The sequence below is a fragment of the Trichomycterus rosablanca genome, chromosome 22 (assembly GCF_030014385.1).
Source record: "Trichomycterus rosablanca isolate fTriRos1 chromosome 22, fTriRos1.hap1, whole genome shotgun sequence".
Classification (NCBI taxonomy): domain Eukaryota; kingdom Metazoa; phylum Chordata; class Actinopteri; order Siluriformes; family Trichomycteridae; genus Trichomycterus; species Trichomycterus rosablanca.
In genome coordinates this window covers 18,104,913-18,120,318 of record NC_086009.1, presented here as the reverse complement: position 1 = coordinate 18,120,318, position 15,406 = coordinate 18,104,913, and the positions used below count along the sequence as shown (strand labels likewise).

General features: G+C 38.1%; 2 protein-coding genes and 1 pseudogene across 2 annotated transcripts; all 3 read left to right on the top strand.

The window, feature by feature from the left end:
- Positions 1-472: 472 nt before the first annotated feature.
- On the top strand, positions 473-4,206 carry LOC134300343 (proteinase-activated receptor 2-like). The gene is made up of 2 exons (XM_062985064.1): positions 473-527; positions 3,155-4,206. Exons 1-2 carry the CDS (start codon positions 473-475, stop codon positions 4,204-4,206), a joined length of 1,107 nt encoding a protein of 368 aa, XP_062841134.1.
- Positions 4,207-7,516: 3,310 nt separating this feature from the next.
- On the top strand, positions 7,517-9,006 carry LOC134300342 (proteinase-activated receptor 2-like). Its single transcript, XM_062985063.1, has 2 exons — positions 7,517-7,574; positions 8,093-9,006. The coding sequence occupies exons 1-2, from the start codon at positions 7,517-7,519 to the stop codon at positions 9,004-9,006; spliced, it is 972 nt and encodes a 323-aa protein (XP_062841133.1).
- A 3,050-nt stretch (positions 9,007-12,056) lies between these two features.
- On the top strand, positions 12,057-13,773 carry LOC134300341 (proteinase-activated receptor 2-like; annotated as a pseudogene).
- Positions 13,774-15,406: the final 1,633 nt, after the last annotated feature.

The window sequence follows — 15,406 nt, the reverse complement described above, 5'->3', positions numbered from 1 at the left end:
TTATAACAACATACTGTTATGTAACATACTGAATGTATTACATCTAATAGAATGTTCTCCCTTACAAGCAGTGAATAAAATATGAAATCCTGCAACATTGATTAATCTTCTGTATAAATGTGGATGTGGAACTTTGCTTCATGCTTACGTTCATTGTCAAACATTAAACAAAGTTAAATCATAAAGGTTCATTGTGGATTTTTTTCATATTCTACACAACGTCCAATGGGAGATGGGAAGAACATGCCATGGTGTGACCAGAAATAAAGATCAAACCCAGTTCTTAACAACCCACGACACTCTGCCGCACTCACTCTGCACCATTAAGACATACAAGATATACAATAAGTTTACAAATACATCTGATAAATATGCTGGTATCATTCATATTAAGTTAATCAGCAAAGGGTAGTTGTTTTGAGTACTCATCAAGAGTGGTCCAAGGAGGGACAAGCCACAAACAGCTGACAGGATGTTGGGCAGCCAAGACTTTTTGATATCAGAGGACATAAAGACTACGTTGTCTGGTACAAAACCACAGAACAGACACAGTGGCTCAAACTGCAAATAAGTTTAATACTGGTGATGAGGTGAATTTGTCACAACACACAGTGCATCAAACCTTTTCTGTATAAAGCTGGCTATTTGCAGGCCAGTCAAAGTGCCCATGATAACTCCTGTCCACCATCGAAAAAGCCTACAGTTGGCACACAGGCATCAGAACTGGACTGGAGGGTTGAGTTGTGTGACTAGTGGTCCTAATGTTTTAGCTCATCAGGATAAACATAAGCTTTGAAACACAACTACACACACAACGTGGCTACAACTGCTATTTTTACATACAGCAAAGAAACATAAGAAAGATGTTTTTCTGAAACTGTAAAAACTGTTTACAAGGTTCCAGTCAGCTTCTTTAGCACAACATTGTAAAAGCCTCAATATTTTATAGTACTTTGGTGACCTGCCACGTTCTATCATTTCTCAGTAATAAGAGCCAATAATTAGGCTAAAACTATAATAACAAGTACATTTTATAGACAAAAAAACACGAAAGTTAAATAAGGTAATAGAAAATGTGGCATCTTACTACCCACCATTAATCGTCCTAATCGTCCCATCACTGTCACTACAACACTGATGTTATCTTAGCCTATATTCCTAACTCAAGTCCAGAGTTATTTAACAGCATTAGCAGCTTTAAATCCTTACGTTTAAGTTTCAGGAGATTTTAGAGCTTTTTACTCACCCAAAATCCAAAACTCCTAAGAACAGCAGCCAACTTTCGTTATTTTAGGTGGTTATTTATAAAATCTCCAGTATGTTCCACACAGGTGTAAGCAATGTTGAAGCAGCAACATTTTAACTGCTTCTCTTCACGTTCATATTTATGTAAATCAGAGGATGTTCTGTGCTGTTGGTGCCATTTCTTAATAACTTAAATAAAACGTTTTATAAAGATCGTGTGTTTGCTGGGTCGTTTGTTTGTAATTAATTATGATGGTAAATCCAGTCACAGCCACTAGATGTCACTACAGAATAAATCAGTTAGACACAGATGGCATCAAACATTTCACAATTCTTTACAATTTTAATAAGTTTAAATAAATAAAGTTCATACATCATTTCTTAACCTGGTTATTAAAGAAAAAAAATAAACATTTCTCTAAACGTAGGTCGTATCTGAGTAACGTTCTACCTAGTGGTGGAGTTTGACAAAAACCTTAAGCGTTAAAAGATACACTAGAGACAAAAGTATTGGGACACCCCTTCTATTTTTTTAATTTGTGTTTCAGCCACATCGACTGCTAAACAGTAATATATCAATTAAATAAAGGAAATTGTTTTTTAGCTGGTCAATTACGCTGTCAGGCTCTTACAGTGAGGGTGTGTGACTTAATTGAACCCATTAAAAACAGTAACGCCATTAGACTATAATATAGCATTGGTTACACAGATAATTGAAGTAAAAGCATTTGAACAAATAAAGAGCCATGCTAATGGTGTTTACTCAACCCTTCACATTTGTTTAGTACATTAGTCAGAAGACCAGCATCACAGATAAGAAGATGTGAACCATCTAACGCTGGCTTTGGTCTGCAGTGGCACACTTTTGGGCATCTGTCAACTTTATTCTTGATATTTAAAATACAATGAATTTTAGCGTGGTGAGCTATTATGAAATACAGCATGATCCATGTGAGTATCTTTTTTTATCAACTTCATTACATTTACTTGCTTGACAGGTTATTTATACACATACCGGTTAGTATGTGTTCAGTGTAGTGTTTTGTGAACTTTGGGGATATTAAGTATACAATAAAATATGTTTAAAAATATACAATAAGTATGTTTATTCAAATACAATAAGTAAATGATTTTTACATGTTCGAATATTGTGGTGGGTCCACTGTAATTTTGTCAAATCTTTGTTGGCATTGAGGTGCCATTTATTTGTGTAAATGTTTAATTGGTGATCTCAAAATTATCTTTATCTTTCCATTTTTTAAATACATTTTTGCATTTTTACAAATTAGCCTCACTGTGTGGGGGGGCTAAATACACTTTTTCCAGAGAATGTCATAACATTTCTTGTAAAATTCTTATGTATTTACCTTAATAACTCTGCTTTCAACTGCTTTAAACGAGAACACATTTGTTGCATTTCAGTTTATTTATTTAATTTTCAAGTTTTACTACCGCTTTATTTAGGTCAGAGCCGCCATATGTCAGACTTCCCTGGAATCATGGGGTGCAAAGCAGTAACACACGCTACACACCTTTATTAGATAAACCCAGTCATGTCTGTATGTGGATACCAGACCAGCCAATTTGCACTGCTGGGGATTTGAATCAGTTCACAAATTTAATACACAGTCATGGATCATTTTATATCTCCAATTCAACTCACTTGCATGTCTTTTGGACTGTGGGAGGAAACTGGAGCTCCCAGAGGAAACCCATGCAGACACAGGGAGAACATGCAAACTCCACACAGAAAGGACCTGGACTGCCCCTGTCTTTAAATTTCCAATTTCTCTTTTTAGGTTGATGCATTTTTCCTTCTGCAGTATCCATTAACTGTCATTTTAATTGTACTTCTTTATTAATTTAATCTTCTATATATATTTAACCTTATTCTCATTTTTCCAAATAGATGATTATTTGAAACCTGATAGTGTCCTTCAAGCAGAAACCTGGGGGTTGAACACAAGTGACAAGATTGAAAAGATTGAACAGGGTGTTATAAGTGCAGCTGGCAAGGAATTTATGGAAAGTGATCTCACCAATGTCGTCTTACCTGTCATCTACATCATCGTCATTATCGTGGGACTTCCCACCAATGTCATGGCCATCTGGGTCTTCCTGTTTAGGACCAAGAAAAAGCATCCAGCGTCCATCCTAATGGCCAGCCTGGCCCTGGCTGACCTTCTCTTCGTTATTTGGCTCCCACTGAAGATCGCCTACCACTTTAATGGCAATAACTGGATCTTTGGAGAGACACTGTGTAAGGTCCTGGTGGGTTCTTTCTACAGTAATATGTACTCGTCCACTATATTTATAGCAATCATCAGTGTGCACCGCTACTGGGCAGTTGTGCACCCACTTTCTAATAAACTGAACAGCCGGGTAGCAGGGTGTGTATCTGTGTTGGTATGGGTTATGGTCTGGCTCCTCAGTATACCCCTATACCTGTATGACCAGACAATTCCAATCATTAATCTCAACATCACCACCTGCCATGATCTTGTTTACGAAACTCAATTACACATCCCTGTTGCATACTTTCTGACTATGGGCATTGTGGGATTTGTAGTTCCCTGTATTGTGTGTGTGGTGGCGTATGTGCTGATGTTTCGTCATCTCAGGAATTCCACTATAGATACAAACAGCAAGGAAAACAAAAAGAAAGCGATCAGGCTCATGATTGTAGTATTGGTCTTGTTTTTGGTGAGTTTCACTCCCAGTAACGTCTTACTGATGGTGCATTACTCTAAGCTAAGTTTAGGGTTAAAAGATGATGCCTATGACGTATACATTGTTGCACTGTGCCTGTCCAGCCTCAACAGCTGTATCGACCCATTTGTGTATTATTTTATCTCCAAGGAGTTTAGAGATCATGTAAAGAACATGTTAATGTGTCGCAGTGAACGAAAAGCCAAGAGAATGAAGATTTCCACAACTGACACAAAAAGCAGTAGCTGGTAATAGCAGAACGGAATGTAGCTTGTAATTTGAGATTAAATTAAGATCTTGATGTATTGGCCAGTTTATTCATTAGCCAGTTTATAAGATAAATATTGTGTCTGAAAAAATATCTAACAGGACACCTACAACAAGGGCTACCAGGGTATGTGGTCTTAATGAAGAGGCCAGTAAGTTTAAAAAGTATTTAAACACCCAACAACACTGATACACTCATAGAAAATTGTGACATGAGACAAAATAAGAGTGAAAAATGTATAGATTATTTAGGTCACACCATTGAAACATTCCACATTAGTGAGGTGAGGGTATTATGATTAAGTATAAAAAGAGGATCAACCAAAAGTTTCAACATGGCTCATCACTTTGTGACAAACGAAAATGTTCAGACGGTGCAAAAAGAACACAAGATTGCAAATAAGTGTTTCACCATCTACTGTACTATATATACAGTGTATCACAAAAGTGAGTACACCCCTCACATTTCTGCAGATATTTAAGTATATCTTTTCATGGGACAACACTGACAAAATGACACTTTGACACAATGAAAAGTAGTCTGTGTGCAGCTTATATAACAGTGTAAATTTATTCTTCCCTCAAAATAACTCAATATACAGCCATTAATGTCTAAACCACCGGCAACAAAAGTGAGTACACCCCTAAGAGACTACACCCCTAAATGTCCAAATTGAGCACTGCTTGTCATTTTCCCTCCAAAATGTCATGTGACTCGTTAGTGTTACTAGGTCTCAGGTGTGCATAGGGAGCAGGTGTGTTCAATTTAGTAGTACAGCTCTCACACTCTCTCATACTGGTCACTGAAAGTTCCAACATGGCACCTCATGGCAAAGAACTCTCTGAGGATCTTAAAAGACGAATTGTTGCGCTACATGAAGATGGCCAAGGCTACAAGAAGATTGCCAACACCCTGAAACTGAGCTGCAGCACAGTGGCCAAGATCATCCAGCGTTTTAAAAGAGCAGGGTCCACTCAGAACAGACCTCGCGTTGGTCGTCCAAAGAAGCTGAGTGCACGTGCTCAGCGTCACATCCAACTGCTGTCTTTGAAAGATAGGCGCAGGAGTGCTGTCAGCATTGCTGCAGAGATTGAAAAGGTGGGGGGTCAGCCTGTCAGTGCTCAGACCATACGCCGCACACTACATCAAATTGGTCTGCATGGCTGTCACCCCAGAAGGAAGCCTCTTCTGAAGTCTCTACACAAGAAAGCCCGCAAACAGTTTGCTGAAGACATGTCAACAAAGGACATGGATTACTGGAACCATGTCCTATGGTCTGATGAGACCAAGATTAATTTGTTTGGTTCAGATGGTCTCAAGCATGTGTGGCGGCAATCAGGTGAGGAGTACAAAGATAAGTGTGTCATGCCTACAGTCAAGCATGGTGGTGGGAATGCCATGGTCTGGGGCTGCATGAGTGCAGCAGGTGTTGGGGAGTTACATTTCATTGAGGGACACATGAACTCCAATATGTACTGTGAAATACTGAAGCAGAGCATGATCCCCTCCCTCCGGAAACTGGGTCGCAGGGCAGTGTTCCAGCATGATAATGACCCCAAACACACCTCTAAGACGACCACTGCTTTATTGAAGAGGCTGAGGGTAAAGGTGATGGACTGGCCAAGCATGTCTCCAGACCTAAACCCAATAGAACATCTTTGGGGCATCCTCAAGCGGAAGGTGGAGGAGCGCAAAGTCTCGAATATCCGCCAGCTCCGTGATGTCGTCATGGAGGAGTGGAAAAGCATTCCAGTGGCAACCTGTGAAGCTCTGATAAACTCCATGCCCAGGAGAGTTAAGGCAGTTCTGGGAAATAATGGTGGCCACACAAAATATTGACACTTCAGGAACTTTCACTAAGGGGTGTACTCACTTTTGTTGCCGGTGGTTTAGACATTAATGGCTGTATATTGAGTTATTTTGAGGGAAGAATGAATTTACACTGTTATATAAGCTGCACACAGACGACTTTTCATTGTGTCAAAGTGTCATTTTGTCAGTGTTGTCACATGAAAAGATATACTTAAATATCTGCAGAAATGTGAGGGGTGTACTCACTTTTGTGATACACTGTATATATATATATATGTGTGTGTGTGTGTGTGTGTGTGTGTGCGTGCGTGCGTGCGTGCGTATCCATGAAGATTGCATGGTTGCATGCTTGTTTCAATAAAAGCAGTGTCTGAAAATAGATGAACCTACAAATAATAAAAGTTCTCATACATTTTATTACTGTTTGTGTATTTTAATGTCAAATACAAACATTCACATGTGCAACATATTAAATATATTACATCTAGTACATGTATTGTTTTATTTACCTGCAATTTAATCTTACATTATTAATTAAGCATTTCTTTGTGTGGGTATTGAACTTTGCTGCAAGATTATTGTTAAAACATGAACACATACCAATAAATGTTCCATCATAATAAAATTTTCTCGTGTCTTTAGTTATAAAAACCCATATAATTACTTTATGTTCTTCTTAACCTGGAAAAATCAAGTAGATTATAAACCACATGGGAACCTGCACTCCTGCATATCTTATTAAAAATAAGTGTTCTGGTCTCATCAAGGTCTATAGGAAAATAATAAAATGATGCCAGAAACTGATGATAACACATATAAGTTGCCAGTAGAAGAGATCACTACATCTCTCAGTACCGAATCTTAGCAATAGTAGCCTGGCACAATAGATCGCTGTGCCACAAGAGCACCCCTAAAATTAGATTTGCACCCATTATACATGTATATGGTAAATGAATAGAGTAATAGACTAACTAATGCAGAAAAAAACTGAGCCAGAGCTAAACCTACCGACTGCATGACCAAAAGTCTTTTAGCAGGTTTCTCAGCAGGTGCTAAGCTGGTGAAAGTGTTATTTAAGGTGTGGTCTTTCTCAGTTTGTTTTGGTTCCCACAGAGATGTCATGGATTCGCCTGGCTGAAGACGCTCTACTGCATCAACGGTGTTGATGGATGTGTAACACATACACTGATTTATATGGATGTGCGGCAAACAATCAAGATTTGGTTTAACCCATTAAAAACTATTAGAAAATCAATAGAGTCTTTTACCACAAAATTGATTTTAAATCTATTAAAACAATAAAGAGAGACATGATGTTGATGCTCACACACCCTTCAGAGCTTTTCAGTTCATTTGGCACTAGATATGAATCTGATTCTGATCTGCAGAGGAACCTTCTCATGATCTCAGCCACAGCAGGAAACAGCTGCTTATTAAGTGCTGCTGTAATACTGTGTATTTTTAAGACGGAATTTACTTATAATGAATTCAAGCAGTGAAGACTATTCAGATCATGGCAACCCTGATTGGGAAGCTTCTGGTATGTAGTTTCTTTAAAAAACTCTTTTTATAAACTTGCTTGCAATTGTTTATTCTGTACAATGACTCAAGGGCACTCTGAATACTTTATAAAATTTTTAACAGTATACCATAAGCCATTATTACATCCTTCTCTGTATATATTATGTATAGTTGGCATATAGAATAAGGTATAGTTTATATTATGTTTAAAATTAATTGCTATTGCACATCTCTTACTTATAATAGTATAATAGTATTCAGAGCTGTTACATGCTTTGCTAAAAAAACCGGGAGCCTCTAATTCTACCTTACACACACACACACACACACTTGCAACACACCCTGAAAAGGGTGCCAATCCTTTTTGTTTATAATTTAGCTTGATATGTTGAAGAAAATAGGGTTCTCACATTGAGACCGCTGACATGAACATGTACCACTTTTATTTTTTTTATTTTTTTGTAAAAATGATACATTATATGTTATTTTATTTCTATTTTTATATTTACTTTGTAATATTTTTTATGTTTTAAATAGGTTTTAATAGACCCTCTAATGGGCCCAGTGGAGGACAGGATAAGATTGGTGTTTGGATCAACCCTGCACTAGACATGCTGGAAAGTGATCTCACCAGTATCTTCTTACCTGTCATCTACACCATCGTCTTCATCATGGGGCTTCCCACCAATGTCATGGCCATCTGGGTCTTCCTGTTTAGGACCAAGAAAAGGCATCCAGCGTCCATCCTAATGACCAGCCTGGCCCTGGCTGACCTTCTCTTTGTTATTTGGCTTCCACTGAAGATCGCCTACCACTTTAACGGCAATAACTGGATCTTTGGAGAGACACTGTGTAAGGTCCTGGTGGGGTCTTTCTACAGTAATATGTACTTGTCATCTATATTCATAGCAATCATCAGTGTGCAGCGCTACTGGGCAGTTGTGCACCCACTTTCTAATAAACTGAATAACCAGGTAGCAGGGTGTGTATCTGTGTTGGTATGGATTATGCTCTGGCTCCTCAGTATTCCACTATACATGTATGACCAAACAGTTAAAATCATTCATCTCAACATCACCACCTGCCATGATCTTATTTACGACAATCAATCACACTTTGTTGCATACTTTCTGACTATGGGTATTGTGGGATTTGTAGTTCCCTGTGTTGTGTGCGTGGTGGTGTATGTGCTGATGTTTCGTCATCTCAGGAATTCCACTATAAATTCCAGCAGCAATGAAAACAAAAAGAAAGCGATCAGGCTCATGATTGTAGTATTGGTCTTGTTTTTGGTGAGTTTCACTCCCAGTAACGTCTTACTGATGATTGAATACTCTCAGCTAAGTACAGGGTTAGATCAAGTTTATGACGTATGCATTGTTGCACTGTGTCTGTCCAGCCTCAACAGCTGTATCAACCCATTTGTGTATTTTTTAGCTAAAAATCATTAGCTGCTAATAGCAGAATGGAGAGCAGCTTTTTCGTCATTTAATTTGTAAAATACCTGAGACAAAGTCAATCATATTCAAATTGTGAGCCCATGCCACAAGGTTAAATGAGAGTCTATAAGTCTCTACACCACCAAATGTAAAACCTCTTTCTACCTCTCGCATTAACAATTAACATACAAGTTAAATCTTTAAAGGCACATGAAACTGTAATCATTCGCCAGTTCACTTCAACTATCAGTGGTTTTAAGATTTCGGCCGATCTGTGTAGATTATCATTATAAAAAACAAAATGAGTATGGCTTTTTTTTGCATGACAGTAAAAAGTTCTATGTTTTCAATTCCAGCACCCTCAGCTTTATAGCTTTAAACTGTATTTTTGTTTTTGTTTTTTTATATAATGTGACAGTTTTGGAATACACATTCCCATATACAAAAAATCTGATGCACTGGGGGTTGTGACACATTCACCTTATTACCAGTACTCAAAGGGAACCACAACAATTTTTCTGTTGGTCCGTAACAGACCATGCCGTGCCGTGTACCTCCTTTGATGTTTTTGGTGGTTACTCACTACGACTGCCTGTGAGCATCAACTGCTGTTGACAGAGATACTTTAATCCAACTGTCTGACCATAACAATTTGGCCCTTATCAAAGTCAGTCAGGTCTTTATTATGAATCATATCTGTTGCATTTAACACATGTACTACAAACTGCCCTCAGTCCAACATTTAATACGTCTTTAACTGTTGCATGCACAATAGTTATAAAATTGTTATAAAGACATATAAACTTGAAAAATAAATTTAAAAATGGACATTTCAGACCATAGCACACATTAACTTTGCTTCAGTCTTAGTCTTAGCTTAAGCTTAGAGAAGTTGGCAGCATTTATGGATCTTGTTAATATATGTTGTACTGTATTTGTATATGAAGTGACAAACTGTTTTTACTGACAAGGACTTTCCAGAGCATTACATAAGCATCTCGATATTTATACTGGATGAGAAATTCAAGATCACAGGAATTTCATTTTTGGCCTTGGTTCTTTAAATAACTCAATAATGTTATGGACTGATTTGAAATTCCTTGCAATTGTGTTTAAAAACATTGTTTTTAAACTGTTGGACTAATTCAGGGGTGCCAAATACATCTCATTCAAACAGGTGAACAGGTTACTACAACTACGCCGCTAAAGTAAATCTAGAAAGTTTTCATTTAAAACTGGTTCAGTTTGGACAAGACCCCTGCAGAGACGCTCTCGTTCTTATGTGGAAGAAGCTGATGAAGAAAATTCAGATCTCATGTTACATACAAAACTTTTAACCATACAATCTGACATTTATATGAAGTCAAGGGCCTCTGCTGGACATTTTTGGAACTTGCTGGCTGAGGAAAAAAATTCTAAACATAATAAGTGCCACATATTTGACAGCATTTTTGGATCAACCTGCTTGTGTAAATCAGTCTTTTCCCACATAAAAAAACGAAGTCTAAATATCGGCCCACACTTACTGATGAACACTTGGAAGCCTGCTTGAGAATTGGCATCAGCAGCTACTGTCCAGACTACATAAACCAGGCTGAAACCATTCAGTGCAAATTATCAGAATAAGGTTAGTGTGATTTTCACTCACTTGCCCTGTAATGCTGAATATCCAAATATGCAACTGAAGCACATTTAAAAAAGCTTTTTTAAAACATGATGAGGCCAACCCTAAAAAGTAGATTGCGATGACCTGTCGACTGAAATAGTAGATCTCAAGCCACAAAAGTACTGGCACCCCTGGTCTAATTGCTCATGAGTTTGTTTGTTTGTTTGTGACAAACTATAAACCATCCTTGTTAATGGACCATAAACAACTAAGCATTTCATAATTATTTTTGTATTACAAATCATGATAGCATCACCTGTGGAAAACTCCAAAACAAGTGTTTTGGATCATTCCAAAAACCTCCGTTTAATATTGCACCTGTCACAGCTTTTTTTTTTGGAATGTGTAGGCATGTGTACACTTTATGGACTTTTAATTTATGTGTTTCAGCCACAACAGTTGTTAACTGGTGTAATAAATCAACAATGCATACCTTATACCTAGTACACTGCTTCTTTTTTATTAAGTTTACTTTACATTTCAATGATTAACCTAACTGAACAGCCATCCCAGAAATTAAGCACTCAACATTACTAAACCTACTGTATCAACAGAGGTCCTTTAACAGATTTCTCACTGGACAGATATTGCTGAAACCATAAGCTGTAAACAATTTGCTCTTAGGTTTTAAGTATGCTGCTGAAATGTCACACATTTCCCTTGCTGCAGAGGCTCCACTGTCGGAACTGGGTGGTTCAGCTGATCAGTTACTTTGTCTGGCTGACACACACACATACACACTCTTATAATGAGGGTGTGTGACCTAATATAATCCATTAGAAACATCAACACCATTTGAATTAGCATTGGGTACACAGGAAATTGATTTAAATTTGTTTAAACTAATAAACAGCCATGCAAATGATGTTTACTCACCCCATCAGATTTCTTTGGTCTGTTTGGTGGTAGAGAGGCGTCACAGAGTAAGATGTGAACCATCTAAAGCTGGCTTTGGTCTGGAGTCGCACACTTCTGGGGATCTGTGCCATCAGTAAACAGTTGAATATTCACTGCGACACTTATACTGTTGGGGTTATTATCAACATTTATTTAAGCTTTAAGGTACAATGAATTTAACCGGACCAGCCAGCACCTATATTATTGAGTGTTTGCCTTATATATTACGTGAGTATGTTTTTTATCAACTTCATGACACTAACTTACATGAAATGTTATTTATACACAGACCAGTCAGTGTGTGTCAGTGTTAGTGTTTTTTAAACTTTGTGGGTGAAATGACCACTATTTATAACTGTTCACTATAAAAACTATCTACAGTACATTAATTTAAAATTGCTTTTAAATAAAGTGGTGGGTCTGTTGTAATTTTGTTCTGTTGTACTCTTCATTATTGTCAGTTTCAGAATATTTGGCATTCTCAGTAAAAATGGTAAAAATGTCACATTGTGACATCAACAATGTCGGTATCATTAATTAGAGCTCTCTGACAATAGAAATAAATAAATGAAAAAGAAATCGCATGAAACATTTTAAATTGTTTAGATTAATAGCACAGTAAAATTCCCATCAGAAGGTCCCATTTTCATGTTTTAACAACACTTTATTCTGGTCAGAGTTTTGGTGCATCTGGCTTCCCCAAAATCACTGACTACATTGCAGTATTACACCCCGACAAGACACCAATCTATCAAGGAGCCTTGACAACAAGATATAGCAAATCGTGTCTGACTAACCAATAGAACTATTAGGGATTCAAACCCTGGATGGTGTCAGTGGGGTAGCATGTGGGGTAGTGGGGGTCAGTGGGGTAGCATGATTTACCGTTCCACCACTCAAGCACTGATTTTCAGTTATATATTCCATATTTTGCCTCTGTCACCTAATATGTACTTTTCAAAAGATTGACGTACCATAGAAAGTCTCTTTGTCTCCGTTATTCCATGTTGTCACTGTAACTCTTTAAATAAACCAAACTCTTAAAATAACCAATGACATTCGCATGAGTTTTATTCTGTCTTTAGTTTTCCAAAAATTCTGAAGGCTGAACTTTTAACTATTTTATGTCGCCTTTTAAATTGTGAATTTTTCATGAACTTTCATTTTGTATAACTTCTCTATTAATTTTATTTTTTTAAATATTTTGAATGATTCTTTATTTTTCCAAATAGATCTTCCTCTATTCTCAAATGTGACGACTGAACAGGGTGCTTTGTTAAGTGTAACTGCCGAAAGCATGATGAAAAGTGATCTCACCAGTATCTTCTTACCTGTCATCTACACCATCGTCTTTATCATGGGGCTTCCCACCAATGTCATGGCCATCTGGGTCTTCCTGTTTAGAACAAAGAAAAAGCATCCAGCGTCCATTCTAATGGCCAGCCTGGCCCTGGCTGACCTTCTCTTTGTTATTTGGCTTCCACTGAAAATCGCCTACCACTTTAACGGCAATAACTGGATCTTTGGAGAGACACTGTGTAAGGTCCTGGTGGGGTCTTTCCACAGCAACATGTACTCGTCCACTATATTCATAGCAATCATCAGTGTGCACCGCTACTGGGCAGTTGTGCACCCACTTTCTAATAAACTGAATAACCAGGTAGCAGGGTGTGTATCTGTGTTGGTATGGGTTATGGTCTGGCTCCTCAGTATTCCACTATACCTGTATGACCAGACAGTTAAAATCAGTAATCTCAACATCACCACCTGTCATGATGTTTCTCGCTTCAGTGAAACACGCTTCACTGCTACATACTTTCTGACTATGGGCATTGTGGGATTTGTAGTTCCCTGTATTGTGTGTGTGGTGGCGTATGTGCTAATGTTTTACCACTATAGATTCGAGCAGCAAAGAAAAGAAAAAGAAAGCGATCAGGCTCATGATTGTAGTATTGGTCTTGTTTTTGGTGAGTTTCACTCCCAGTAACGTCTTACTGATGGTGCATTACTCTAAGCTAAGTGCAGGGTTAAAAGATGATGGCTATGGCTTATACATTGTTGCACTGTGTTTGTCCAGCCTCAACAGCTGTATCGACCCATTTGTGTATTATTTTATCTCCAAGGAGTTTAGAGATCATGTGAAGAACATGTTAATGTGTCGCAGTGAGCGAACAGCCAAGAGAATAAAGATTTACTCTGCTGACAACAGCAAATAGCAAATGGGCCCTGTGAGCAGTCATTAACTACCACAATGATGGACCTCACAGAATAACTGTGATGCTAAAAAAGAAAATTGTACTTTCCTAAAGAGTTGTCACTACCTAGCTCACACAAATCCTCTTAATTTTACTATAATCGTTAGCATTAGTATCTCTCCGCACTGGAACTAAGTGGTCTGTCCCAAACAAACATTATTTATAGTCTGGCTGGGCAGCTCTAGCAGGGTAGAAATGTATTCAAGTTCTCCTGTTTGCTTTCTATTTACTACTGTTTGTATATGCGTAACCTTTAATGTCATATTACAAATATTAACATATGCAACATATTGAATGTATTACATCTAATAGCATGTTTTCTTTGCACACAGCATTATTTTTTGAACAACATAGTAAATAAAATATGTATCCCTGCAACATTTGTTAATCTTTTATATAAATGTGAATGTGGAAATGTGCTTATTTTGCTTCACTGTTAGAAACCTCTACAGCTTTCTGCTGGTGTCTTCCCTGTGCCCATATACACAGGGCTTTTTCAACTGCACCAATGACTATGTACATACATGCAACAGTTGTTATTTTATCAGTGTAAGCATATATTCTGTATGGTCAGATAAAATAAAAGAACTACAAACCAAACATAATTACCTCTGTGACTTTAAAGCAAGCCTTGCATATCTATGGGGTCTGTTGTACAAAAAATGAAGCCCTACTCCTAGCTTCTGTCTTTAATTTCATAGATAAGACAATGGTAATGCACTGCAAGAAATGAGATGCTAAAGAAGCTGCGAAAAAAAACTAATAAAACCAATGAAAATAAAAAACTGCTAGAAATAAGGTGGCAAGGAAAAGACAATGCTGAACTTAAATGTCAGTAGACTACACTGCTAGATATATAATATCAGAAGAATATGAAATACTTGGTTAAAATATTCAAAACTCGCTTAATCAGTCTTCTGCTTCTTGTGCAGCCTGATACAGCAAGTTAGGGTAGCTAGTATTTCATGTGTGGATTGAAACACAGCCGCCCAGATTGTCGGCTAAGGCAGCGGCCTCCCTGCCGGTTTTAAAGCCTGATATAGTTTTGCATATTGGAATTACAAAATCCAGAACCCGAAAATAGCGTAATACAAGCCTGTCTGATTCGTTGCGGTGCATGTTGGTGTCTTTCTGCGTTTTTTGTGCTCTTCTTTGTTTCTCCATCAAGTTTGTGTCTCCGTTCGCTTTCGTGCGTCTTCGTGATTCCTCGTGCGCTTCCGTGTGTCTCTGTGCGCTTTCGTGCGTCTTCGTGATTCCTCGTACGCTTCCGTGTGTCTCTGTGCGCTTTCGTGCGTCTTCGTGATTCCTCGTACGCTTCCGTGTGTCTCTGTGCGCTTTCGTGCGTCTTCGTGATTCCTCGTACGCTTCCGTGTGTCTCTGTGCGCTTTCGTGCGTCTTCGTGATTCCTCGTACGCTTCCGTGTGTCTCTGTGCGCTTTCGTGCGTCTTCGTGATTCCTCGTACGCTTCCGTGTGTCTCTGTGCGCTTTCGTGCGTCTTCGTGATTCCTCGTACGCTTTCGTGCTCCGCCGTCATCCCTTGTGAGCTTTTTTCAATCGATGAAAATACAGTACATGGATTGACGCTTTCGTGCGT